This window comes from Vombatus ursinus, unplaced genomic scaffold, assembly GCF_900497805.2.
Source record: "Vombatus ursinus unplaced genomic scaffold, bare-nosed wombat genome assembly UNPS02001287.1, whole genome shotgun sequence".
NCBI lineage: Eukaryota > Metazoa > Chordata > Mammalia > Diprotodontia > Vombatidae > Vombatus > Vombatus ursinus.
Window position 1 is genome coordinate 1,111,238 of NW_020941065.1, and position 26,694 is coordinate 1,137,931.

At 47.8% G+C, this 26,694-nt stretch overlaps 1 protein-coding gene across 2 annotated transcripts in view; it reads left to right on the plus strand.

The window, feature by feature from the left end:
• The first annotated feature begins 1,657 nt into the window (after positions 1-1,657).
• DTX1 (deltex E3 ubiquitin ligase 1) overlaps positions 1,658-26,694 on the plus strand; it is a 61,692-nt gene continuing 36,655 nt past the window's right edge. Inside the window, exon 1 of one of the 2 annotated variants that reach the window (XM_027865120.1) lies at positions 1,658-2,458. In XM_027865120.1, coding sequence (XP_027720921.1) covers positions 2,200-2,458 — 259 coding nt within the window. In that variant the 5' untranslated portion in view covers positions 1,658-2,199. The remainder of the gene's footprint in view (positions 2,459-26,694) is intronic. The other variant, XM_027865130.1, reaches the window with a different exon arrangement.

The window sequence follows — 26,694 nt, forward strand, 5'->3', positions numbered from 1 at the left end:
AGACCCCTCGAAGCCATATAGGATGGGATAGTGTAATGGTGCCCTCAGAGGGCTTTAAATTCCTTCCTTACCAGGTCCCAGATCCCTACGGGGGCTGGAGCTGCTCCCCCCACCCACCCAAGGCGACCCTCGTGTACCTTGTTTCTGTATTGACTCTGAAGGACAGATTGGGGGTGGGGTTGTGGGGGACGGTCCTTCCCATTCTCAGGCCTGGCCTGAGGAGCTGGGGTTCTCCAGGACTTGGGGGGGGGGGTGCGATATCTCCTCCCCTTTCTCCTCCTCCGCTGGCCCCCTCCCCTTTCTCCTCCTATCCCCTCCCCTGCCCAGAGCAGCCGCCGTTGCCTTCCAGCCCTAGGATCTGGGCGTCTGTCCGTCCTGGGAGAAGCGAGCTTGGTGCGGGTTTGGCAAGGGGAAGAGTCCTCCCTCAGGACCATCCCCCCCACTCCCCAACCCCCGAGCTCCGGGGAGTCCAGGAGCCCGGGCCAGGGCCTCCAATCCTGGGGGCCAACTACCTCAGCGATCAGTACAGAAAGAGAAGGAGGAGAGAGGGAGAGCTAGAGCCCGATCGAGGAGGTGGAGGAGGAAGAGGAGGAAACCGGGAGAAGGAAAGGGAGGAAAAGAGTGGCGGTGGCCAAGAGCGGAGAGGACCGGAGCAGAGACGATCGGGCGGTAAGGAGCTCGCACCGGGGTGGGGAAGATAAAGGAGGGAGCCGAGCGAGAGAGGGGGAGACCCAGAGAAGACTTCAGCCCCATGTCCATCCCCTCCCTCGACACACCGTGGAAGGGCCGGAGGGGATGTAACCCACCCTGTCTGGGAGAGGAAGGTGGGGGATGCCCCCACCAAACCTGCAGGCTACGTGTGCCCTCAGAGGCAGCAAGGCTGCCTCATTCCCCCCCCCGTGACCCCCAAGACGCAGTGGATTCTCCCTAGGGAGATCTCTTCCCCCATGCTTTCAGCCCCTTAGCCCTCCCCCAGCCTGGTGGGGCCCAGAGACCCCTGAGCTGAAGCGGGGGCGAGGGAGAGGGAGGTTAGTGGGGGGAGGGACTGGGACCCCGGGAAAGCCTCCGGCCCATTTTGCTCAGCTTCTGGTCCCCGCTCTTGGATCTGGAGCACCAGCCTCCAGGTGCTCCCTCCCTCCGCCCCGCTGTTAGGCAGGACCCCTTTAAGCTCCTTCTCCTGCTGGCACCCTCCCCTGGGGTTCCCCATTGTTCTCTCCTGCTATCTCTCTAGGGAAGAGGGTCGGGAGAGACGCGCTCTTAAAGAGCCCTCTCCCTTTCTTGTCTCCCCCGCAGGTCGCGATCGCAAGTGGACTGGGGAGTCGCCGCGGCTCCCCTGTCGTGTCGGGAATGGGCTGGGCCAGGTGGGGGAGACCAAGGCACCGCCCTCTGTGACCTCAAGAGCCGCCTTATCTAGGGAGGTCACTGGGTGGGGCCGGGCGGGGGGTGGCCCCCAGCAGAGGGTCCATTCTGCAGCTCCTAAAGCAAGCCCAGCGGAGCAAGCGGCTTCCTGACCCTCCCTTCTTCTGGGGAGGGGGGCGGGGACACCCCCTGCAGCATGAGCTGGGAGCCAGGCCCGGGACAGGGCGGTCGGGGGGGCGGCCCCATAGCACGGTGATCCGCCTCCCCCCGGCAGACAGAGGCGGCGACAGGGCCGCTGCTGCTGCTTCGGGCTATGGATGGAGCTGGGGCCAGGAGGGACGCAGACTTCGTGCTTGTCAGGCCCTGGGGCCGTCTGGGCTGGTGACAGGAGGAGGTTGTGACTTAGCCCACTGACTTGACGAGGGGCTGCCTGAGAGGTGGAAAGAAGAGGAGGAAGGAGGGGGCCAGCCAGGATCGCAGGGGCGTGACCCCACCCTCCCTTGCCAGGATTTTGACCGAGATTGGCGCCTTCCAGGCTCAGAGGACCCAGGAGTCCAGGACCCCGACACCTCCAGGTGGAGGCAGTAAAGCCAGGCTGAGGGGACTGGCCGTTTTCTCCTCCTGTGGCTCCAGGCCTGTGGAGGCCTGGACTGGACCGATCACTGACTCATGGACATCAGCAGCTGCAGTGGATCTCAGCAGAAGGTGGCTTAGCTGTGGTCAGGGAGGCCTCTCTTGCTTCCTGACCCCTTCTCCTTTGAGAGTAGAAAGAAGGGCACAATTGGACTTTCTAGGCCCTCCAGTCCCCCTCTCCTGGGGACCCTCAGGTGTGGTTGCACCATGTCCAGGCCAGGCCCCGGGGCACTGATCTCCATCAATGGCCTGGGGTTCCCACCCCAAAACCTGGCCAGGGTGGTGGTATGGGAGTGGCTGAATGAATACAGCCGATGGCGCCCCTACACAGCTACGGTGTGCCATCATATCGAGAATGTGCTCAAAGAGGATGCCAGGGGCAGCGTGGTCCTCGGTCAGGTGGATGCCCTGCTGGTGCCCTACATTATTGACCTGCAGTCCATGCACCAGTTCCGCCAGGACACAGGTAAGCTTCCCCCAGGAGCCTGGGAATAGGATGGTAGATTTCCAATTGAAGCCTGGGACTTTTACTGTCTTTTGTATAGAAACCACTCAGAGGTCAAGTAATTTGCCTGAGGTCCAACAGGTAGTAGCTAACAGGGCTAAGATTCCAACCCAGAGCCGCTGACCCAGATCCTAGGGCTTTCTCTTAGATAACATCATGTGATCATCCCCTCCCAGTGCCCTCTGGAGGGGAAGCTGCCTCCACTCACACCCCTGTGCCCAGAGCTGTGTCGGGAGTGGGCCTCGATTAGATGGAAGGCCTGCAGGACCCAGTCCCCAAGACCTCAAAAAAGAGGAGTCCTTTAAAGCCAGCATTGCCAGTCCTCAGCCTCTCCTGTCTTAGGTTGGCTAAGGGGCAGTCAGGTAGTTGGTGTGGTGGATATAGTGCTGAGCCTAGAATCAGGGAAACCTGAGTTCAAATCCAGCCTCAGACACTTACTGGCTTAGTGACCCTGGACAAGTCACTTTTACCTCTACCTCAGTTTTCTCAACTGTAAAATGGGTATGCTAATAGCACCCGTCTCCCAGCATTGGTGTGGGGATCAAATGAGATATTTGTAAAGCTCTTAGCACAGTGCCTGGCACATAGTAGTGTTAAATAAATGTTTTTTCTCTTCTACCCCTCAAGGCCTTACTCACATAGGTGTGACTGAGTGGTAGACCTAGTGTGAAGACCTGAGTTCAAATTTTACCTCAAATAATTAACACTAGCTGAGTGATCCTGGGCGAGTCACTTAAACCTTCTCTTAGCCTCAATTTCCTCATCAGGAAAAGGGACAAAATGTGGATAACAATGGCATCTACCCCAAAAGGGTATCAGGAGGTGGGTCAAATGAGCCAACACAGGTAAATGCTTTGTCAACCTTGAGGTGCTGTATAAATGATTGCAATTACTGTCACTATTATTAATTTGTGAGAGCTGTAGGGTTGCGTGTGAGCCCCAGCAATGACACCTGTCAGATTATCAATCTAGAGCTACAAGGGACCTTTAGTCACTGAGTCCAACTCCTTCATTTTACAGATTGGGAAACTGAGGCCAGAAATTACTTGCTCAAGGTCATACAGGTAGTAAGTGGCAGATCGAAGTTCAACCTCACATTCTCTTGACAAGTTCAACGATCTTTCCTCTGTGCTATCCTGCCTCTCCCTTTTGTTAGCCAGGTGACCTTGGGCAAGTCATTTCTGGCCTCAGTTTCCCAATCTGTAAAATGGGAATCTAAATTCCTCTAGTCCTTCCTTCACAGAGTGGTTATAATTTGCCTACAAGGGTTCTTTGTAAACCATAAAGGTTTACCTTTCAGCTTTACCTTTGTAACCCTTAAACCTTTGCAAATTGTCAGACAAATGCAATTCTTAATACTTCTGTTCGTATTTGAGGGTTGCACATTTTCCTAGTTTGTATGTTAGTCTTTGTGGGGCAGAACCAGGGAGCCGAATTCCTGAGTTTCCCTGGGCTCCGGGCTTGTTAGATGGAGCGAGGGTCAGAGTGGCGCTATCAGGCTCCCTCAAAGAGAGATGATGGTCGTCAGCCCCCAACCTTGAGACTGCCCAGCACTGTCAGGCTAGAGTGTGTCTGTGTGGGGCAGATAATGGTGAAGAGCAGGCCTAGCTTTGGGCAGATGTCCAGGCCCATTCTCGGTCTTTCTTCTCCTCCCCCTGCTCCCTGCCGTTCTTGTTTACTGCAGCTCTCCCCATGAGGAAGAGTGACCCTCTGGGATTCCATAACACTCCCCTCTGAGGACGTTGAGTCTGGGGCTCCCTGCACGGTAAATGGGACCGTGGAGGGGGATGGGACCAGAGGGAAGTGAGGCAGACAGAGCGGAGGTGCTAGACTTCAAATGCTTAGCAAAGATTAGAAGTGGAATTCCCACCCAGAACGTTGTCGTGTGCCGGGCTGAGCCCTGCATCCCAGGGGATGTGGAGAATTAGATGTGCAGCTGGGAGGGGATGGATGAGACTCTTTTTGGATGTGTCCTAGACCCCTTCAGCATGCTCTGGGGAAACCTGTGGACCCCTTCTGAGAATCATGTTGTTAAATGTATAAGATGAAATACAGAGAATTACAATTAGATTGAAATATGGCTACCAGAATATTTTCTTTTGAATCCAATGACCCCAGGTTAAGCCCCACTGGATCTAATTCAGCATCTTTGGGTTAAAGATGGGAACATTGAGGACAGAGAAGTTAAGTGACCAGTCCAAAGTCACACATAGAGCAGCATCTATAGGAAATGCACCCTAGGTCTTTTGGTCCCAAATTCAGCTCCTTTCACATAATAGGGCTTGAGAAACGTATTTGGCATGGTATGGCAGCAGCCACATAAGGGGAGTAACAAAGATGTCGCCTCTGGATCCTGACGACATGGGTTTGCATCCTGACTTTGTTGTTCTCTGTCTATACTACTTTGGGGCAAGCCATTTAACTCCTCCGGGCCTCAGTTTCTTCCTCTGTAAAAATGAGAGATCCAGGATAGATGTCCTCTGTGGTCCCTTCCAACTTTAATCAGAGATCTATGAGGATAGGCTGAGAAGATGAGGCTTCAGCTGCCAAGAAGAAGGAAGGCTGAAAGGGCCCAGGACAGAACCCCAAAATTCCCAGTGGGCAGCACAGAGAAAGGAAATGTAGCCCAAGTGTTGGTTGGATGAAGGACGTTGTGCTTGCAGACTGGTGGGGGAGGGGGTGGTGTTAGGACAAGTCAACAGATGTCATATTTTACATAGCAGGGAGGAGACATGTAGAACTCTGACCCCATGTTGTTGTTTAGTTGTTTTTCAGTCATTTCTGACTCTTCCTGACCCCATCTGGGGTTTTCTTGGCAAAGATACTGGAGTGGTTTGCCATTTCCTTCTACAACTCATTTTACAGATGAAGAAACCAAGGCAAACAGGGTGAAATGACTTGTCCAGGGTCACACAACCAGTAAGTGTATGAGGTCGGATTTAAACTCAGGTCCTCCTACTCCAGGCTTGGCACTCTATCCACTGCTCAATCTAGAGTTTGAGACAGGTACTAGCTGTCGTGCCTGTGGATGAGAACCCATGTGTATCTTAGAAAACGTGTGCATAGGAGGGCTCCTAAACATATTATTACACCTCTGCAAAGGGTTATTGAGGAAGCTAGAAGTTGTACACACCCACCTTTCCTCCTCCAAGGCATCCTTTGCTACCCCTGGCAGGCCTAGACTGGGCACTATCCAGGGTAATATTGCTGATGGACAGAGGGAATCAGGCAGACCTTCTCCCAGCTACATTATCCACCCTGTCTCCCAGAGGGGAGGCTGAGGCCCTGACAGAGAGCTAGATACTTCCCCTCTATAGGCATGTGTATTTGGGGTGTGGGGAGGAAACCCCACGTGCAGGGAAACAAGAGAAAAGCTTTCTTCTTAGCATCCTTAAGAGCGAGCAACTCCGCTATTCTGCAAGGTTGGTGGGGCCCCAGCCCTGTTTGGCTCTCAGGAGAAGAGCAGACCCAGGGTGAAGGGCAAAGTTGTCAGTGTATCTCTGGTGCCTTCTCTACTTTCCTTCCTCTCATGCCGCCCCCGGGCCCTCAGACTGCTCAAAGTCCTCACTGCAGAGGCGCCCATTCTCATCCCAAATCTTTCTCTGTCCACCTAGCTCCCTGTCCAAATGAACCCCCCTGTAAGACTGATAAACTAGCCCTTTTGTCTTCCTAACTGTCATTTAATCGAGCAATCATTCAGTAATCAATTTTGCTTTAAAATCTTGGTAAAGGCATTTGTAGGAGACCTGAGCTCTCTATCTTACCCCACCCTTCCTTTCTCTTCTAGACCAGGCCATGCACACAACGTACTATCTGTTTGCAGGAAAAGAGGGAAAACACACACGCACACGCACACATATCCATCCCAGGTCTGGGACCCCGCCAAGCTCCCCAGCAAAGGAGGCCTGGAAACCTACCAGGCTTGGCAGGGGGTCCAGAGGCCTGGAAGGAAAGCCTCCATAACTTCCAATTCGCACCCTCCCATCAAGCAAAAGTGTCAGGAAGTGGACCCCTTTCTCCTTTGTCAAGTACAAGAGATGATGTGGTGGAAAGAGGCCTGGACTGGGAGGTAGGAGGCCTGAATTCAAATCCTGACTCTTGTCATCAAGCCACACCTTAGCCGAGTGACTTTCCTCTCTCTGAGCCTGTTTCTGCCTCTGATGTGAGTAGGGTGGACTAGATGTCTCTAAGGCCAATTATGCCTCTAATCCACTGGGAATCTTTCAGGTTCTGTTCTTAGAACTGACAATCCTAGAAAAACAAAGCAATATGGAAACCTAGAGGACCCCACCTCCTTTTGTGCCTTCACCCCCCACTTAGGTTTGCTGTATATTAGAGCTGGCAGGGAGAGACCAGCTGGCCCCACCACCTCATTTCACAGATGAGGAAACCAGATCCAGAGAGCGAAACGGACCTTCCCCTTTGGTTAGGGCATGGGTCCTTGAACTAGGCAGGTGCTCCACCATCACCCCTGAACCAAAGTCAATAATAGTGCTCAGATTGGAACCCAGGTCTTCGCACTCTCAAACAAAGACTCTTTCCACTGCACCACACTGCCTACCATGGTGATGGAAGGTAGCCCCCAGCTTCATTGTGCTCCAGGAGCATGTGCCCCTCCCCATACACATGTATGCTGAATTATAAGCTGAGGCAGACACACCTAGGTGTATATTGAGGTCCATATTTACACATGTGCCAATAATTCCCATTGCTCTTTATAAATAGCTTTCCAAAGACATGGCTAGTGTGAGCATTACTATGTCTTTTTTCCTTTGGGCATGGGTCTTTGGTTTTATTGGCATGGAGATCCAATTGAGGAAATTCTCTCTGCCGATGCGGGTCTGCACTTTTTTGCAACTTAAAAGTTCTCATGAGTTATTCAGATCAATGATAGGTTCAATGACTTACCCAGGGTCACACGGCAAGTGTGTGTCAGATGGAGGACTTTTAGCCCAGGTCTTGCCAGCCTTTCTTATGGCTGAGTGCCCAAGATCACCCAAATCACCCGAATGCTGGGATATTCATATTGATTCACCTATAAGGATATCAGCATGTGTAACAGAGGCAACACACGACTAACCATGAGCAGGCAAGCATGCCGGTCTGTTGAATAGCTAGGGGGCAGGGGGGAGTTAGGGCCCTAGAGCACAGTGCCTGCAGAGGTGGGATTTAGCTATGCCGCCAAGCCCCCAGGGTCAGGGTGTTTGTTCAGCTGGTGGCCCCTGGCCCTGGCGGTTCATCTGTCTGCCTCACCCACAGCTTGTTTTCACTGCTCCCACAGGAAGATGGGTTTTGCTTTGAAATGTTTCCCTAGGTCCTGGGTCAGGACCTGGGAGCCCAGGCTGGAAACAGCTTTCCCACATGGAGGGAGCAAGAGAGAGGGAGGGAGAGGGGAAAGGAGGGAGGGAGAGAAACTCTCTGACTCAGGTCATGGGATGGAAATGACAGATGAGGGTGGAGGGGAATAAAAGAGGGGCCCAGATCCAGGGCTAAGGGAGGAGAGGGCCGCTTCCTCACGCTCTCGGTGATTGTTATTGTCATATTGTTATGTAATAGATAGTTGTGATATTATTAGTAATAACGAAACATTTTAAATAGCTTTCTTTCTGAGGTTTCAGTCAGGCTGATTCCCTCCCCTCCCCCAACCTGGGTCCTCACCGTCAGGCTGTGCAGACAAGTGGAGTCTTCACTGTCAATGTTTGGATTTCCCCACTTGTGGAAACAAGGACCTCCCATGTGGTTTTATTGCATCAGTTCTGGGGAGCACGGTAAACATACATGGGTGGATGAAGTTGATCCCAAGGGACTCAGTTTCCCAGTGTTAATTGGATGCCTCCCTGATTCCCGCCTGGAAATGGGACAGACACACCCAGTCTCTTTCCAGTCGGACTTTCTTGTTAGCCACTTTACAAGGCTTCCTACAATCTAGCAGTGTGACTACGGGCAAGACAGAGCCTTTCGGAGACTCAGGCTTCTCATTTGTCAGATGAGATTAAATATATAGCACCTAAGCTCACAGGGTTGTTTTGAGAATACGATGAGCTCCTACAGATGTGACAAGGGACATAGAAAACAGAGGCAACCAGAGCTAAGGACCAATATTGAGAACCAATCAACAAATAGCTATTGGCCTCCCAGTGGATTTAAGCCACTTTTCTGATCCTTATCTTCCTACTAAGGGTACCCAAGCTATCTACTAAACATATTTTTTTAAAAAAAAAAACCAACAAAAGAAAAAAAAAAAACAACCCACACACCCCAAAAACCCAACCAGGTGCTTATTTGCATAGTATTAGTTTATGAAAGAGGTCTTACTCATTCCCTGCAAAGCCTCCCACTCCTGCCTCTCAGCCTTTGTGGGGTCATTTGAAGAAAAGAAAAAAAAAATCAGCAACCAATTAGGCTCAAGCCAATGTTAGCCATAGCCCTGAAGAATTGTCCAGGGGCCATACGTGGAAGAGAGTCACTGGAGAATAAGGGAGGGGTCCGCTGAAGCCCAGTGTATAGGCTTTGGGGGTGAGGCTGAGGCATTCATCATCCTCTCCTTCCCTCCGAACCAGCTCCCCCTACTCAGGCTAGGAAAGGAAGAAAAGTTAATAGGAGGGTATCCTGCGAATGTTATAATTCAAGAGATGGGAGAGCCCTTAGAACAGGGAGTGTCAGAGCTGGAGGGGCCTTAGGACAGGGAATATCAGACCTGGGAGGGGCTTTAGGACAGGGAATATCAGACCTAGGAGGGGCCTCAGGACAGGGAATGTCGGGGCTGGGAGGGGCCTCAGAACAGGGGATGTCACAGCTGGGAGGGGCCTCAGAACAGGGGATGTCACAGCTGGGAGGGGCCTCAGAACAGGGGATGTCAGAGCTGGAAGGGGCCTTAGAACAGGGAGTGTCAGAGATGGCTGAGGATTCTTAGAATCCAGTATATCTGGGCCTGATGAACAAACTTGAAGACCCCCTGGCCCCAACCTCTTATGGTACAGAGGTAGAAACAAAGGGTTGTGGACTTGTCCAGGGTCACTCAGCGAATGAGGGACAGAGCTGGCATCAGTATTCCCAGTCCCCATAAGGTGAGGTTAGAACAACCCACCTTCAGTCAAGGACAATGGCAGGAAGTCCCTGACTCCCTGACTCGGGGAATGGCAGAGAAAAAGCAAGAGTCAGGGGGCAAAAAAAGAAGCAAGTCAGTAACCAGGATAGGAACCAAGATGGCCCCAGTAGGCTGTGGAGATCCCCTTCCCCCAGCAGGCTCCAGGGCTCAGGGCCGCTTCTAAGGGCAACCCAACCAGGACTGGTTGGAGGACCTAGTGAGATGTTTCCAAAGTGCTTAGCACAGTGTCTAGTACATAGCAGGTGCTTAATAAATGCTCATTTCCTTCTTTTCAGGGGTTGAAGTTCCACTGTTTAGGATTCATTCCTTTGGATGTTTCTGCCAATAAGAGTTCCCTATTCAAATATACATGCTCTGGGAGGGAAGGACCCGTATTCGATTACCAGCCATTAACATCTTAGTGTAGATTAGTTGACTGGGAGCTCAAAGCAAGACCTCCTAGGATTGGCACCAGAATAGGTTACTGAAGGGGGGGGGGAGAGGGGAGGTCATGGGATTAAGAACCGGAAGTGACTTTAGACACGATCAAATCTAATCCCTGTACTTTACAGATGTAGGAAACTGAGGCCCAGAGAGCTTGGACGATTTGACCAAGGTCTCACAGATAGTGAATAAGGAACAGACTCAGAATTGGAACCCAGGCCTGCAAATCCAGTTACAAATCCAGGGGAACATGCTCCTTGGGGAGAGAAAAGAGCTCCAGACTGGAGCCAGGAGACCTGGATTGTAGAACACACTCTACTATTATTATAGGACCTTGGAAAGTCACCTTTCCATCTGTAAAATAAGGAAGTGGGGGGCGAGGGGGAAGACACAAACTCATTTCTGAGGTCCCTCCCAGCCCTGACATCCCCTGTTCTGAGGCCCCTCCCAGCCCTGACCTCCCCTGTTCTGAGGCCCCTCCCAGCCCTGACATCCCCTGTTCTGAGGCCCCTCCCAGCCCTGACATCCCCTGTTCTGAGGCCCCTCCCAGCCCTGACATCTCTAGTTCTAAGTTCCTTCCCAGCCCTGACATCCCCTGTTCTGAGGCCCCTTCCAGCTCTGAATAATACCACCTTTGCCGGTCACTGGCTGTCAACCCTGGACAAGTTGATTGCTCTGAGTCTCAGATTCCTCCTCATCTGTAAAATGTGGATATAATATCAGCACCTGCTTTGAAGGGCTCTTATGAGACTCAGGTGAGCTCTTGGTTTGGCCCATCGTATAAAGGCCAACTGCTGCTGTTCTAAGTCCTTGAGAGGCTGAGGCCCAGAGAGTGGGAGGCCTCCATCAAAGGCTTTCAAATGCTTCCTGTACAGCCGGCACTCTGATGAGTGCTAATGGTGCAAAGAAAAAAGGGAAGCAGTCTCTGCCCTCAAGGAGCTTACATTCTAATAGAGACAACTTGTATGTGTATTTCTGTGTGTGTGTATATATATATGTATATTTGTATTGACATATATGGGTAGACACATACACACACACACACTATGCTTACAAACTAGGCACTAGGAGCTGGGGTGGGGTAAGGAGGACCAGGAAAGACCTCCTGCAGAAGAAATGCCTGGAGATGATTCTTCCAAGAAAACCAGGGATTCCATGAGGTGGAAGTGAGGAGGGAGAGCATTGGAGGCATGGAGAAAAAGCAATGCAAACCATTGAAGATGGGGGATGCGGCTTGGAGGACGAGAAATAACAAGCAGATTAGTATGGCTAAGGCAATGGTTCTTCAAGTGTGTTCTGGGGGTCCCCAAGACCCTATAGGGGAGCTCCAGGAGCTCGAAACTATATTCACCAAGTACTAAGATGTTTTAAGTTCTAATACACTAAATGTCAATAGATATAACCTGCGTGAATAAAAGCTCTTGGGGGTCCTCAATATTTTTAAGAGTGTAAAGGGGTACTGAGTCCAAAAAGTTTGAGAATCCCTGGACTAGATCATGGAGAGAAGTAGAGTGTAAAAAGAATGAGAAGGTTGGGACAAATGCCAAACAGGAGTTTATATTTTGATCCTAGAAATAATAGAAAAACACTAGAGTCTATGAGAAGTTAGGCTGTTAGTAAACACTTATTAAGTGCCTACTATACGCCTGTCACTGTGCTAAGGGCTGGAGATGCAAAGAAAGACAAAAGACAGTCCCTGCCCTCCGAGAGCTCACAGTCTAATGGGGGGGGAGGGACAACCTACAAACAGCTTTATAGCTATAGATTAATTGGAGTTAATCAACAGAGGTAAGGCACTGGTAGCATTTAGGAGAACTGGAAAAGACTTTTTGTAGAAGGCAGGATTTGACAGGTTGCTTACCATCTCAGGGAGGCATGGGAGGGAGAGAGAGAAGGACAGAATTTGGAACTCAACTTTTTGAATTTTGGAACCCCCCCCCCCGCTTAATAGTATTTTATTTTCTCCAATTCCATGTAAAGATAGTTTTCAACATTCACTTTTATAAAATTTTGAGTTCCAATTTTTTTCTCCCTCCCCTTCCCCCTCCCCAAGATGGCAAGCAATCTGGAACTCAAAACTTTTTTTAAAAAAATGTTTCAAAATTGTTTTAACATGGAATTGGGGAAAAAATAAAATACTATGTAAAAAAAGAAGATAGGATTTTAGCTGGGATTTGAAGGAGGCCAAGGAATGGAGACGAGGAAGGAATTAGAATTCCAGGCATGGGGGGGCCAACCGCTGAAAATGTCCATAATTGGGAGATACAGTGTCTTGAGTTCCAGGAACAGCAAGGATGTCACTGGGTTGTAGAGTCCATGGGGCTGAGCAAGGAATAAGGATGGGGCAAGTTGTAACAGATTTTGAACAATGGAAGCTTTTATATTTGATTCTGGTTGGAATATTCAGACCTCTACTCATGGAAAATCTCTTTGGGAGGCTTAAGCCAAGGAGACCACTTATTTATGAAGGCTATTGTCATAGTCCAGGTGACATATGAAAGGTCTGAAGTAGGGTGATATCGATGTGAGTGGAGCACAGTAAAGGGCACAGATAGGAGAGATGCTTTAGAAATAGAATTGGCAAGATTTGACAATGGATTAGATAAGTTCAGTGAGTGAGAGTGAAGAGTTGAGGATAAAGTCAAGGTTGTGTACCTATGGGTTGTGTGACACTGGGCAAGTCACTTCTTATCTGCCTCAGTTTCCTTATCTGTAAAATAGGGATTAGTAATAGCAGCTACTTCCAAGAGTTGTTGTGAGGAACCAATGAGATAACATTTGTAAAGCACTAAGCACTAACTATTATCATTATACATCTTGGAGTCCTGGACAACTCTTTAAAATTATAAGTTGAGAGAATCTATTGACTGTGTTGGCGGAATTTCCTCACCTGGAAATCCCTGTACTAATGAAAACACTGATCCAGACCTTATCCTTTCAGTGAAGTAATTGAAGGAAAGAATTCTGAATGTAGTCAGAGGACCTAAGGTTGAATCCCAGGTCTGCCACTTCCTACCTGTGGGTACTTGGGTCTCTTCTCTGGACCTCAGTTTCTCTGTTTGTAAAATGCTGGGATGGGCAGGTGGTGAGAGGGTTGGACCACATGGTGTCTAAGGTCCTTCCAAGCTTCAGAGCTGTTATCTTAAGTTCAGGGACGTCTTACCCATTGCTGCACAGCTAATAAGTGACTGAGGATTACCCAAGAGTCAAAAGTCCACATTGAGCCCCTGGTCTCCAGCATTCTTTTTACTATTCTAACTGTATCAGTTAATAAGGGTTTGGGTGACCACTCTGGATTAGGCAGAATGGTCTTGGACTCAGCAAGATATGGTTTCCAATACTTGAACACAGCTATCATACCCCTCCTAAGTCTTCTGTTCTCTAGGCAAAATGTCCCCAGGTCCTTCAACTGCTCTTCCTGTGGCACATTTTCAAGGTTCTTCACCACCCTGGTCACTATCCTCTGAGTGCTCTCCAGCTCTCTGTCCTTCCTAAGTGAACTGAGCCCAGTTCTCCAGATGTGTCTGACCAAGGCCAAGTGCTACAGAATTAATAACCTCCCTCATCCTGTACGCTGTGCTTACCTCAGTCTTTTTTTTAATTGAAGCATTTTTATATCATCTTCATGATTCTCTTAAAGCTGCCTAACTATTAAAAAACATTATACACTATGGCCATTTTGGCTTTACACCAGGAATGCAGGGCTGGCTCAATGTAAGGAAGACAATATATATAACATACCATATTAATATCAGAAATAATTAAAACCACATGATTAAACCAATAGATATTTTTAAAAGGCTTTTGACAACATATAGCACTTCATTCTATTAAAGACTCAAGAAAGTCCAGAAACAGACTTTTCCTCAATAAATAATGATAATAAATAATAATCATCTAAAGCTATCTAAAACCACTAACATCAGAAGTAAAGCAAGGATGTGTATTATCACCACCATTCTCTAACATGGTGCCAGAAGTGATAGTTACAGCAATAAGATAAGAATGAAAAATCAAGGGAATAAGCAAAGAAGAAATAGTTATTACTTTTTGAAGATGATACAATGCTTTATTTAGAAAGCCTAAAAGAGTCAACTAAAAAATTAATTGAAACAATAAGTTCAGCAAAGTTTCAGGACATAAATCACCAACATTCTTGTTTATTTCCATGAAAATTCAGCAGGAAGAGCTAGGGAAAAAAAATTCCATCACAGAAGATATTTGGTGTCCATCTACCAAGACACACCCAGGATTATATGAATCCAACTATTTTTGCACAAACAAAATCAATGCGTTAAATTTAAATGGGAAATGGGTAACTAGGAGGAAATCTTTGCAGTAAGTTTCTCTTATTAAGGTCTCATATCCAAGATATAATAAGGAACTAATTTTAATTTTACTAACAAGAGCCATTCCCCAATAGGTAAATAGTCAAGCATATGAACAGGTGGTTTTCAAAGGAAGAAACCCAAGCTCAATCTATAAATATTTATTAAACACCCACTATGTGACAGACACTGTGCTATCAATAACCACATGAAAAAATGCTCCAAATCACTGATAATTGAAGAAATGCAAATTAAAGCAACTCTGGGGTTCCACCTGTCATCCACCAGACTGACAAAGATAACAAAAAGGGAAAATCACAAATGTCAGAGGGGCAATGGGAAAACAGGAACACCAGAGCACTGTTGGCAAGGCTGTAAGCTAGTCTACTCATTTTGGAAAACAATTTGGAACTGACCAAAAAAGTCACTAAAATGTGCACACCTAAGCTATACTACTACTATGTTATATGCCCCAAAGACTTCATATGTCCAAAAATATTTCTAGAAGCTCTTTTTATAGTAGAAAGAAAAACTAAAAACCAAAGGGGTATCCACCTATTGGAGAATAGCTAAGCAAATTATGGTGTATGGATATAATGAAATTATTGACCATAAAAAATTATAAAATGGACAGCTTCAGAGGAAAATGGGAAGACTTCTTAGAGAACAACTTAGACAGTGATACCAACATTCAAGCTCCCTAACCTCGTGTAGTACTAGTTTTCATGGATCTCATGTTATCTATTATTGACTCTGAATGAGCTTGTATGCCACTAAGACATCCAGCTCTTTTTCTGATGAATGGCTACTTTGTCATGCCTCAGTTGATCACTTATCAAGTGCTAACTTTGTGTCAGGCCCGGTGCTAGGTGCTTCTCTAAAAGTCTTATTTGGGTAGTAGAGCCCTGAGAGCAATCTCACAGTAAAAATGAGCATGGTTGGGGGGGAGGCAGGGAGTGAGAAGGGGGGGTAGAATTTTGAAGACGGAAATACCTGGCTTGAATGACAAGTATACAATGAGGTAGCAGTAGGCAATAATGTTGTAAATCATAGGATCATGTGACCATATAGATTTAGAGTTAGAAAAAACCTTAGGGAACTACCAAGTTCAACCACCCTTCATTTGATAAATACAGAAACTGAGGTACAGAAAAGTGAAGTGACTTTCCCAGGATCACATAGCTATTTGGTATCTGAGATAAAATTTGAACTCAGGTTTTCCTGACTCCAAATCCAATACCCTAAACGCTATGGCAGGCTACTTCTCCATATGAGGTGAGGCTATGTGGCTCATGGATCCCCTTAGTTCAGCTAACTGGGCATGGGCCAAATTACCAAAAAAGAACTATCAGATCTAGGATTAATCATATAGGTTCCTAGGATTTCAAGCTAGAAGGGACCTTAGATCATCAACCCAATCCCCAAACCTATTTAAAGAGGAGGAAATGGAAACCCAGAGGGGAAGTGATTTGCCCAAAGTCCTCAGGTAATAAGCCACCAAAGTGGGATTTGAATCCAGATCCTTTGACCTCAAGTTTGCTTCCTTTCTTACTGTACCATACTTCCTCCAGGGCTCTCTCTGCCTGAGATAGCCAGAGTAACTGGGGCACCCACAGCTGGGTAAGGCAGGCAAGAAGGGTTATTGAGTTGTGTAGGTCCAGTCCCTTGGTACCTATTGTACCAAGTTACGTCACGGGAGCTGAGATGACGCCTGCTCCTGCCTGCTGCCAATTACCAGGTGGCCTCCCCAGGGGACTCCAGACTTCACCAATCCAAGCCAACCTCATTAATCACTGTCCTCTGCAGGGAAAAGGAGAGGAGAAAGGGAAGGGCAGGAGGAGGAGGAAGAGGAGGAGTAGAAGGTTGAAGGCATAGAGGCTGTGGAAACAGCATAGAAGGATTATGGAGCTGGGGCCCACTGTGCTGGGGGGAAATCCCCTCTCTACTGACAGATGTTAGTGTACTTTTCTAGACCTCATAGGAAGTAGAGGTGGAAATGACCTTTCAATCCAACCCCTTCATTTTGAAGAGGAAGAAACAGACTCAGGGAGGCCATGTATATTGCCCAGGGTTGAACAGCTGATAAATACTTGAGGGAGGATTCAAATCCAGGTCTTCCAGGTGCCAAGTTCAGCACTCTGCTCATTATACCCACCCTGCTTGGTACCTGGTAGTCATTTACAGAGACGGATTTGAACTAGGGTCCTAGGACTCCAAGTTCAAAGCTCCACTGTACTTCTATCTCCCCAGTTGTAAAAAAAAAAAAAAAATGAGGTGGCTGGCTCCTATATCCCTTTGAGTTCTAAATCTGGGACCATTTGCAACTCCTAGGCATGAGTTATGGATCCCCCCCAAAAAAGCTCCCTCTCCCACCAGATAGATGCATGGCTGGTGAGGGTTGAGGTCTTTGTTGGGTGTCACCCTTAACACCTCAAGCAAGACTAGCCACTCTTCCTTAGCATCTCTCTTCACTAAAAGCTGATACAGAAGAGAGGAAATAAAACTTTGATATATTGTGCCATATGGAACTCAGCAGGGCACCTTGAGGAGAGGCCTCACGAGCAGGGTTAGCCACCCAGAGCTCTGAGCAGCCCCTGATAGGTTTACCCTGGGGAGCTCTTTCTCTTCCATTCCCTCACCCCTAGGCACCTCCTTTTCTTCCTGACTCTCTATCCTTTTCCTTACCTCTCCCCTGTCACCTCTGCTTGGCCCCAAGAGCAACTGTATTCTCCCTCCTCTCCTGCCTGTATGTCAACCTTGCCCCTTGCCTAGCATTACAAGCTGAAATGATAATAATTATAATAATTAGCAACATTATAGGCCTTCAAGGTTTGCAAAGAGCTTTATAATATTATCCCATTTTATTCTCACAACCACCCTGTGAATTAAGTGATATTATTATTCCCTCTTACAGATGAGGAAACTGAGGCAGTAGAAGTTAAGTGACTGGTCTCTGGGGTGCTCTTCCTCACACCAGGTCCAGCATGCTATCCACTAGCTGCATTCAAAGCTAATGAACTTGTTATACTCCTGGCCTTAGAGAAAATCCCTAGGGATGAAGGCTTGCGTTGCTGAGGGATGTGGTCTAGACTCAGTTTCCTAGAGAAAGGAATGGAAGGGTAGAGTAAGGGGAACTACAGGAATTTGTGACTGGAGAAGGTGATGGAGCAGTGGTGGAGGAAGTAAGAGGCTTGTCATGGGGGTAAAGGGGAGCCAGGACGGGAAGTGATAATGGAACTGTGAGAGAGGAGATTGACGGCCCTGGAATGAGGGCATGAGTCTGGGATCAAGGAGAGTGAGATTGTGGGACGGGGTGGGAGAGGGGACAGACTGGAACTTTGGATAGGGGAGATAATGAGGCTGTGAGAAAAAAAGGTGATGGTGCTTCTTCACAGGAGCAAGATGGGAGGAGAGGAGGAAAGGTCAGGCAAACAATTAAGTGGAAAAAGATCAGGGATTACAGTGGACCACAAATTCAATGTAAATCAATAGGATGATAGAACAGCCAAGAAAACCATTGCAATCTTGGGCTTCATTAAGAGAGACCTTGGGGCAGCTGGTGGCGCGGTGGATAGAGCACCAGCCCTGGATTCAGGAGGGCATGAGTTCAAATCTGGCCTCAGACACATAACACTTACTAGCTGGGTGACCCTGGGCAAGTCACTTAACCCCATTGCCTAGCCAAAAATAAATTAATTAATTAAAAAAAATAAAGTGAGAGACCCTTGGTGTTCAGGACCAGGGAGATGATAGCCCTGGTGTACCCTGGAGAGAGACAGTGTAGTGCAGTGGAAGGAAGACCTGGGCTCAAATCCCACTCCTGTTGCTTATTATCTGTATGACCTTGGGAGTCATTTAGTCTCTGTGAACCTCAGAGTCCTCATCTGTAAAATAAGATGGTTGGATAAATAGATCTATGAGCTATTGCTTGGGTCTTTAAAAATATTTTGATCACCATATTTCAGTGTAATGGGTTTTCTCTGCAATTCTCTGTATTTCAAATTATGAACTTAAAAACATTACTTTGAGGAGTACCCTAAGCTTCACCAGACGGCCCAACCAAGGGGGTCAAGATCACAACAGGTGAAGAGTCTTGGCCTAGTCATACCATATCCAAATAGCTGTGTTCAGTTCCGGGTGCCATATTTTTTTGAGGCAGTTGAGGTTAAGTTACTTGCCCAGAGTCACACAGCTAGTGAGTGTTATGTGTCTGAGGTCAGATCTGAATTCAGGTCCTTCTGACTCCTGGGCCGGTGCTCTATCCACTGCACCACCTAGCTGCCCCTGGGCACCATATTTTAAGAAGAGGATTCTTCAACTGGAGAGTGACCTGAGGAGGTTCTTAAATTAATGCTTTAAGAGATTCATTTGAAGGAATGGAGGTTGCTTAATGTAATTTATAAGGTTTGTGGTAGCTGTCTTTAAGTATTTGAAAAGGCATCTTGTAAAAGAGGGGCTATAGTTGCTCTGCTTGGCCCCAGGAGCAATGGGTGGAGGTTGACTTGGTGTGAGGAAGAACTCATCAGCAATAAGAACTAGCCCAAGATGGAACCAGCCACCTTGGGAGATGGGAAGTTCCCCATCCCTGAAGGTCCAGCAAAAGCTGGATGACCATTTGTTGGATTTATTATAGAGGACTTGTTCAGGGCTTTACTGTCTTGTTCGAAGATAAGTTGGACTAAGTAGTGTCTGGGGTCGTTTCCAACTCTGAGATTCTGAGGTTCTGAGCTGGGATGGATGTAGTAACGGAGCTATGGGAAGGAGAGAGGTTAAAGGTCTGGGATAGGGAAGAGGATATACACAGGTGATAGTGCCAAAATGAAAGGGTGATGGAGCTGCGATCAAAGGTGGCAGATCTGTGAAGGTAAGACGTGATTGATGTTGGGGGAACGTGATGGAGCTGGAATTGGGCAATGATGAAGTTGGACTTATGCTAATGATAGAGTTGGGATGTGAAAGGAGATAGAGCTGTGGTGTTGGGGGTGATGGAGCTAGGATTGAGCAGTGATCAAGATGGGATTGTGTTAGTGATGGAGCTTGGATAGGAGATAGGAGATAGGGTTGTAATGGTGGAGGTGATGGAGCCTGGGATAGGGCAGTGTTGGGATGGGGATTGTGTTAGTGATGGAACCTGGGAAAGGAGATAGGGCTGTGATGGTGGAGGTGATGGAGCCTAGGATAGGGCAGTGTTGGGATGGGGATTGTGTTAGTGATGGAGCTTGGGAAAGGAGATAGGGCTGTGATGGTGGAGGTGATGGAGCCTGGGATAGGGCAGTGTTGGGATGAGGATTGTGTTGATGGGAGAGGTAATTGAGCTGGAGTTGTGGAGGTGATGGAGCCTGGGATAGGGCAGTGATGGAGATGGGGTTGGATGATCTCTCAGACTCTATTCTAGCTCTGACATCCTATATACTCTGTGGACCCTCCCATCATTTCACCATTCCAGCTCCATCAAACCTGACATCTACTGTTCTAAGTCCCCTCCCAGTTTTCACATTCTTCATTCTAAGGCCCCTCTCTCAGTTCTGACGTTCTGTGTTCTAAGGTCCCTCCCAACTCCAACAGCCTATTTTCTAAGGTCTCTCCAAGTTCTGACATTCTCTCTTCTAAGGTCCCTCTCAGATTTGACATTCTCTGTTCTAAAGTCTCTCCCAGCTCTGACATCCCCTGTTCTAAGGTCTCTCCCAGCTCTGAAATGCTCTTTTCTAAGGCCTTTTCCAGCTCTAACACTCTCTGGAGGCCATCCCAACCCTGACATTCTGTGGCCCCTCCCAGTTCTATCATTCTCTGTTCTAAACCCTTTTCTAGCCTTGATTTTCTTTGTTCTAGGACCCCTCACAGCTCTGATGTTTTGTTTATTCTATGCTCTTCCCCCAGCTCTGACATTCCCTATTCTAAGGCCCCTCCCAGCTCTGACATCCTGTGTTCTAAGGTTTCTCCCAGCTCTGATGTCCTGTGTTCTAAGGCCCCATCCCAACTATACTTTTATGCTCTAAACCCCCTCCCAGCTCTGGTATTTGATGATTCAATCTGGCCACTTGACTGCCCATTCAGTGGGAAGGGTCATCCTCTTCCCTACCTTTGCTTCCCCATATACTTTGTTCACTAGCTCAAGGCTCCCACTTAAGAGAGCCCTGGGTCTCTCCTGCCCATAGCAGCCTGCCCCTCCCCCAACCCTTTATTCTCATTCTTCCCTCCTCCAGGTTTCTGTGGCCCAAGGCCAGGGGAATTCACTGTTTCTTGTTTTATTTCTCCAAGGGTGGCAGGTGGGTGAAAGGGGTGCAGAAGAAGGAGGCTGGCTCAGCCTTCCCTGGTGGCAGAGGATGGCAAAGCTGGCGCCTGTCCCTGGAACTGAATGCACTTAAAATCCTAACAAAGAAAACGGCCGTCAGAGCAGCCAGGACTGTTATGGGGAAGAGTCTCACAGAAGCTTTTCTGTGCCGCTGACGGGCAGAAGGAAGAGCAATTAGTGCGTCAGGAGCCTGCTCTGTTCAGCTGGGTACAGCTTGGGCAGCTCCTGTCCACTGGGACGCAGGCCCACTGTCCCCTGGGTAACCTCCCCAGGACAACTGGCCTGTCACTGCTTGGCAGGAGAGGGGCTGGCGTTGAAATCTAGGGCAGCCCCAGATAGAAAGGACAAGAGAGAGACAAGGATGGGATGGAGGTCTCAGGAAAGGGAAAAAAGAGGAAGAAGAGAAAGAGGCAGCAGAGACTCATGGCCCACAGGATCAGGGGAATGGGTTGGCCACTGACCAATCATGGGAACCTAGATCTAGAGGCAGAAAGGACCTCAGAGACCGGCTAATGCAGCCCCCTCATTTTGCAGTTAAGGAAACTGGGGCCCAGGAAGAGGAAGTGACTTACTCCATCTTATACAGGTAGTAAGCATCAGAAATGGAATTTGAACCCAGGTCCTCTGACCTCAAAGCCAGAAATCTTTCCACTGTAGCACCCACATGAATGATGAGCACATCAGAGAAACAGGCCAGAGAGGATGGAGATGTTTTTCTGTGGTAGCACAAAGATAGAAGAGGATGAAGAAGGAGGAAAGAAGAAAGAAGGAAAAGGAGGGAAAGAGGCAAGGGGAGAAAAGAAGAGAAAGGAAGGAGGAGAGAAGGAGGGAGTGGTGATTTGGGGGAGGGGTTGAAGGTAGAGAGGAAAGAGTGGGGAGAAGTGGGCAGGAGAAGATGGCAGAGCAAGAGGATGGCAGAGCAGAATGGAAGAGGCAGCCAATCTTAGAGAAAGGGAAGGGGTCAAGGACAAGGGGTTGAGATGAAGGATCTGCTCTTCTTAAAGGAGGGGTGACAGAGAAGGGGAGGAATGAGCCCCAATGAGCCAAGGTTCCCAGATTAAACCGGGTGAGTGTCAGCTGTGGGAGGAGACACACTGTATGTCATGGGATTTCATGGCCATAAGAAGCTCTAACCAACCAACCCTTCCCCCCGAATATCTCCTCCACCCAGGGGACACCACCCTGGCTAATTCATTGACTAGAGGGAAGGAGCATCTCTAAGACTCTTTGGCCTTCTCTACGTGGCCTGAGGAGAGACTTTGGTGAGCAGTGTTGGGATGAGGCTTGTGTTAGTGATGGAGCTTAGGAAGGAGATAGGGCTGTGATGATGGAGGTGATGGAGCCTGGGATAGGGCAGTGTCGGGATGGGAATTGTGTTGATGGGAGAGGTAACTGAACTGGGGTTGTGGAGGAATGGGGAATGGGGAATGGGGAGGCAGTGTCCAAGAATTTATATTGAAGTATTAAAATCCAGTTCAGTGCCCTCCAGAGACTAGACTTGGAGTCAGGAAGAACAGAGTTCAAAGTCAGTCTCAGACACTTATTAGCTTGGTGACCCTGGACAAGTCACTTAGCCTTGTTTGTGCCTCAGTTTCCTCATCTGTAAAATGGGAATAATGATAGCACCTGCTTCCCGTGTTTGTAAAGATCACATGAATATGTGTGTATATATGCATGTATATGTATATGTTATATACATGTATATACATCCACATATAGCAGTGGATATGCACACATACACACATGCACAATACACACAAATATGTATTATATATACACATTATATATTATATATGCATGTATATTGTATTATATCTATATGTATAATATTGTATATTGTGTACATATATGGGTATAATATATATATGTGTGTGTTGTTTATAATGTGTATGTATATATAGGGCAGCTAGGTGGTACAGTGGATAGAGCACTGGGCCTGGAGTCAGAAAGACCTGAGTTCAAATCCAGCCTCGGATACTTACTAGCTGTGTGACCCTGGGCAAAGTCACTTCACCCTGTTTACCTCAGTTTCCTCATTGGTAAAAGTGAGCTGGAGAAGGAAATGGCAAATTACTCCAGTATCTCTGCCAAGAATACCTCAAATTGGGTCACAAAGAGTCAGACATGACTGAAATGACTGAATAACAATAATGTATATATAATATGTGTGTATATATACATACACATATATAAGGATAATACATATATACATGTTTGCATAGTATATATTTATAATACTTATACATATGTGTATTATGTATATATGTGTGTATATGTACGTATTCACTTATACAGATGCATACACAGATATATAAAGTGCTCTGCAAACCACAAAGTGCTATATGCATAATAGCTATTTTTGTTTCCTACTGACCTCCGAGAACTCCAGGAGCACAAAGAGAAGGTGAAGGGGAGAGACATGGAGATTTTGTAGAGGACTGGCCTTCTGGAAGATGTTCCTGGGTCCTGTCATCAAGGGCTTTAGTCTGGGGCTGTTGAGCTCGTTGGCATAGAAGGATTACACTAATCAGAAAAAAGAACCCAGCCAGACTTCCTCCTTTATAGAGGAAGACAGTGAGGCCTGGGGAGGGAAGTGGCTTCTGCAGGCTCCCACAGCTGAACAGGGACTAAAGCCAGCCTGTTCCCCCAAACTGGATGCTCTCCCAGATGAGTACAACTGAGTCCCACGGGTCAAAAGGCATTCTGGGCAGTGAGTGGGGATGGTTCTGTGTAGCTCATCCACCCTACAGAAGACAGCTCACCCGTGACCTTATCCCATTTCAGGCAGCAGAGAGGGAAAGGAGTATCACGACATCTGGTCATGTTGGTTCTGCCCCCACCAGTCCCATCCCCTCTTTGGGTCTTGGCTTCCCTCTACCTTGGATAGAGGCAAAGCAGAAGTGCAGAGAACGGGCCTGTCTGCCCTATGAGTTAATGGCAGACCTTGTACTAGAGTTCTGGTCCCATCTCTCCGATATGTCTCCAAGGCCCAGATTGTCAGGTCAGAGGGTTACAGGATAGCAGATCTAGAATGGGGACGAACTTTAAAGTCAATCTAGTCTAACACCTTCATTTTCCAGATGAGGAACCTGCCTGAGGTTGAATCCAGGTCTTCTGGCTTCACTCTTTCTACCGCCCCCCTGATTCTGAGTCCAATGCTCTTTTAATGAATAAAAGGGGTATGGCAGGTATACTGAGGCCAGCCTGGGGTATCTGGGAGGTCAGCATCCCATCCCTCCCCTAAGGACCCCTCCATGGTCATTTGAGACCCATAGTCCTGGTGCCCAAGAGCTGGACAGTATGGCATAGCCAGTGCCCCTCCAATTCCGTTAAAAGCTGATTAAAAGGGCTCAGTTCCTGGGGATTTGATGGAACACGGGCCCAAATCAGGAAGCAGAGACTTGGCATCAGCCCAGGCAAGACTCATCTCACAAGACTCCTCTTGTGGCTTGGAGACGAAAGCCAGTTAGGACGTCATCCGATGTTAGGAGACACCCCTGTGAGCTGGGAATAGATAGCCTGCCTGTTTTTCCCTTTCCCCACGCTGTTGTCCCCAAGGCCACTCATTTGCCTCTGGGGAACCCGAGAGCTTTCTGGTGACCACAGCAGGGCTCTGGACCCCTGCCCATCCCCTTCCCTTGGTCTGCTTTCCCCGATGCTCCCCTCCCTTCAGCTGCAGGGCCCAGGGCCAGGCCAGCTTTGTTGACGAGAGAGCCCACGGAAACCACTAATGTACGTCTGTTTAGCCAGATGAGCCCCCTGGGAAGGATACATGGCCAACATTACACTTCAGATGGGATTATTGATTACACTCATGGGCTCCCAGAGGGGCCTGAGGATCATGGGCTTACTAGCTGGAGGGGAATTTCAGTAGTATCTAGGCAGTCCTGTCAACACACATTTATTAAGCACCTACTATGAGCCAGGCACGGAGGGTTCAAGGAAAGGCAATAACAGCCCCTGCCCTCAAAGAGCTTACAGTCTAATGGAAGAGACAAGATGTAAACAGCTACGTGTAAACAAGCTAAAACAGGACAAATTGGAGATAATCAATAGAGGGAAAGCACTAGCAGTAGCAGAAGAGCTTCCTGCAGACGGTGGGATAATAATATTTCTCTAGTGCTTACTATGGTCACGGTTAGGTGGCTCAGTGGTTAGAGACCTGGAGTCTGGAGGACGTGAGTTCAAATCCAGCCTCAGACACTTACTGGCTGAGTGACCCTGAGCAAGTCACTTAACACTGTTTGCCTCAGTTTCTTCATTTGTAAAATGAGCTAGAGAAGGAAATGGCAAACCACTCCAGCATCTCTGCCAAGAAAACCCCAAATGGGGTTGCAAAGAATCAGACATGATTGAATAACAGTCTTTTATTATGTGCCCAAGCACTTTACAAATAGTATCTCATTTCATTCTTGTAACAACCATGGGAGGTAAATACTGTTATTGTCCCCATTTTACAGATGAGGAAACTAAGGCAAACAGGTAAAGTGACTTGCCCAGGGTCACACAGCTAGTAAGTGACTGAGGCCAGATTTGAACACAGATCTTCCCGACTCCAGGCACAGTACTCTATCCATTGTACCACCTAACTGGGGATTTGGGCTGAGACTGGAAAGAAGCCCAAAAAATTCAGAGGAAGCAGTGAGGATGAAGGAGAGAGTTCCAGGCCTGAGAAACAGCCAGTGTGAAGGTAGAGAGAGAGAGAGTGAGGATGGCCCCTAGCTTTTCAGCCTAGATGACCTAGGAAGGATAATGGTGCCCTGAACAGTAACAGGGAAGCTGGGAAAGGTGGAGGGTTTGTGGGGAAAGACAACAAAGTTTATTTTGGACATGTTGAGTTTGAGATGCTTATGGAACATCCAATTAGAGACGGCCAAACACAACCTGACTTTGCAGATGAGGAAAGTGAGTTCCATCAAAGGGCAGTGACTTGTCCAAGGGTCACACAGATATTAAATAGCAGAGGTCAGATTATATGCCGGGTCCTGTTACTGCAATCCCAGCGATCTCTCCAGCAAATCAGTAAATGTTTACTATGCGCCAAGACCCAATGAAACAAATAAAAGAGCTAAAACCCAAATCCAGTGCCTGGTTTCTAATGGGGAGAAACAATGTACAACCAAGATAGAAAAGGGCCTGAAGATAAATCGTTATGAGATTGTCCCAGGGCCTCCAGAACCAAGGACCAGCTTAGCCAGGACCCTGAGAGTCTTAGAAGGCTCCAGGGGGAAAAAAAATTAAAAATTAAAAAAGAAGGCTCAGGGAAGCTCTGGCTCTGTCTCTGGTATCTGTCTCCTCAAAGCAAGGGGAATTAAGGTAGGCAATGGGATCTTGGAGTCAGTCACCACCATAGAACTGGGTGTAAAGAGTGATGGGAAAGAAAGAGAAGAGAGCAGATGTTAGGGCACTAGAACTGGGGAGTATGGCCCAGGAAAAAGAGCCTTTGATTTATAGGCAGAGGACTTCTGTTTGTGTGACTGTGGGTAAATCTCTGAACCTTTCTGGACCTCAGTTTCTTCATCAATAAAATGGGGGAGTTGGGACTGATTAACCCTAGATCCTGTATTTTTAAACTGGCCTTTTTATAGCCATGATTGGCCACCTATGGGGTATAATCCCCCTCTTCCCAATCTCAAAATATCTCCCCTACTGACCAGCCACAATGCCTGTGATTCCACCTTTGGAGAGTTATTCTCTGGGTTCATAGAACACCAGAGATGGAAGGGTCCTCAGAGTTCATCTGGCTTAGAACCCAGAAAACAATAGTGAATGCACTTGTGTTCTGTGCCATGATCAGGTCACGTATGTGACATTTAAGGGTACCCATTTCCAGGAAGGATACAGTGGAAAGATAATGCACTTGGCGTCAGAAGACCTGAGTTCAAACCACATCTCTGTCACATTTCCTTCATGACCTTGAGCAAATATCTTAACCTTTCTGACTCAGTTTGGTTATTTGTGAAAAGAAGGGGTTGGATTGCGCTGATCTTTTGAACAGTGTGAAATGGCTGCTAAAGAAGCTGATTTGATCTTAGGTTATGTTGAT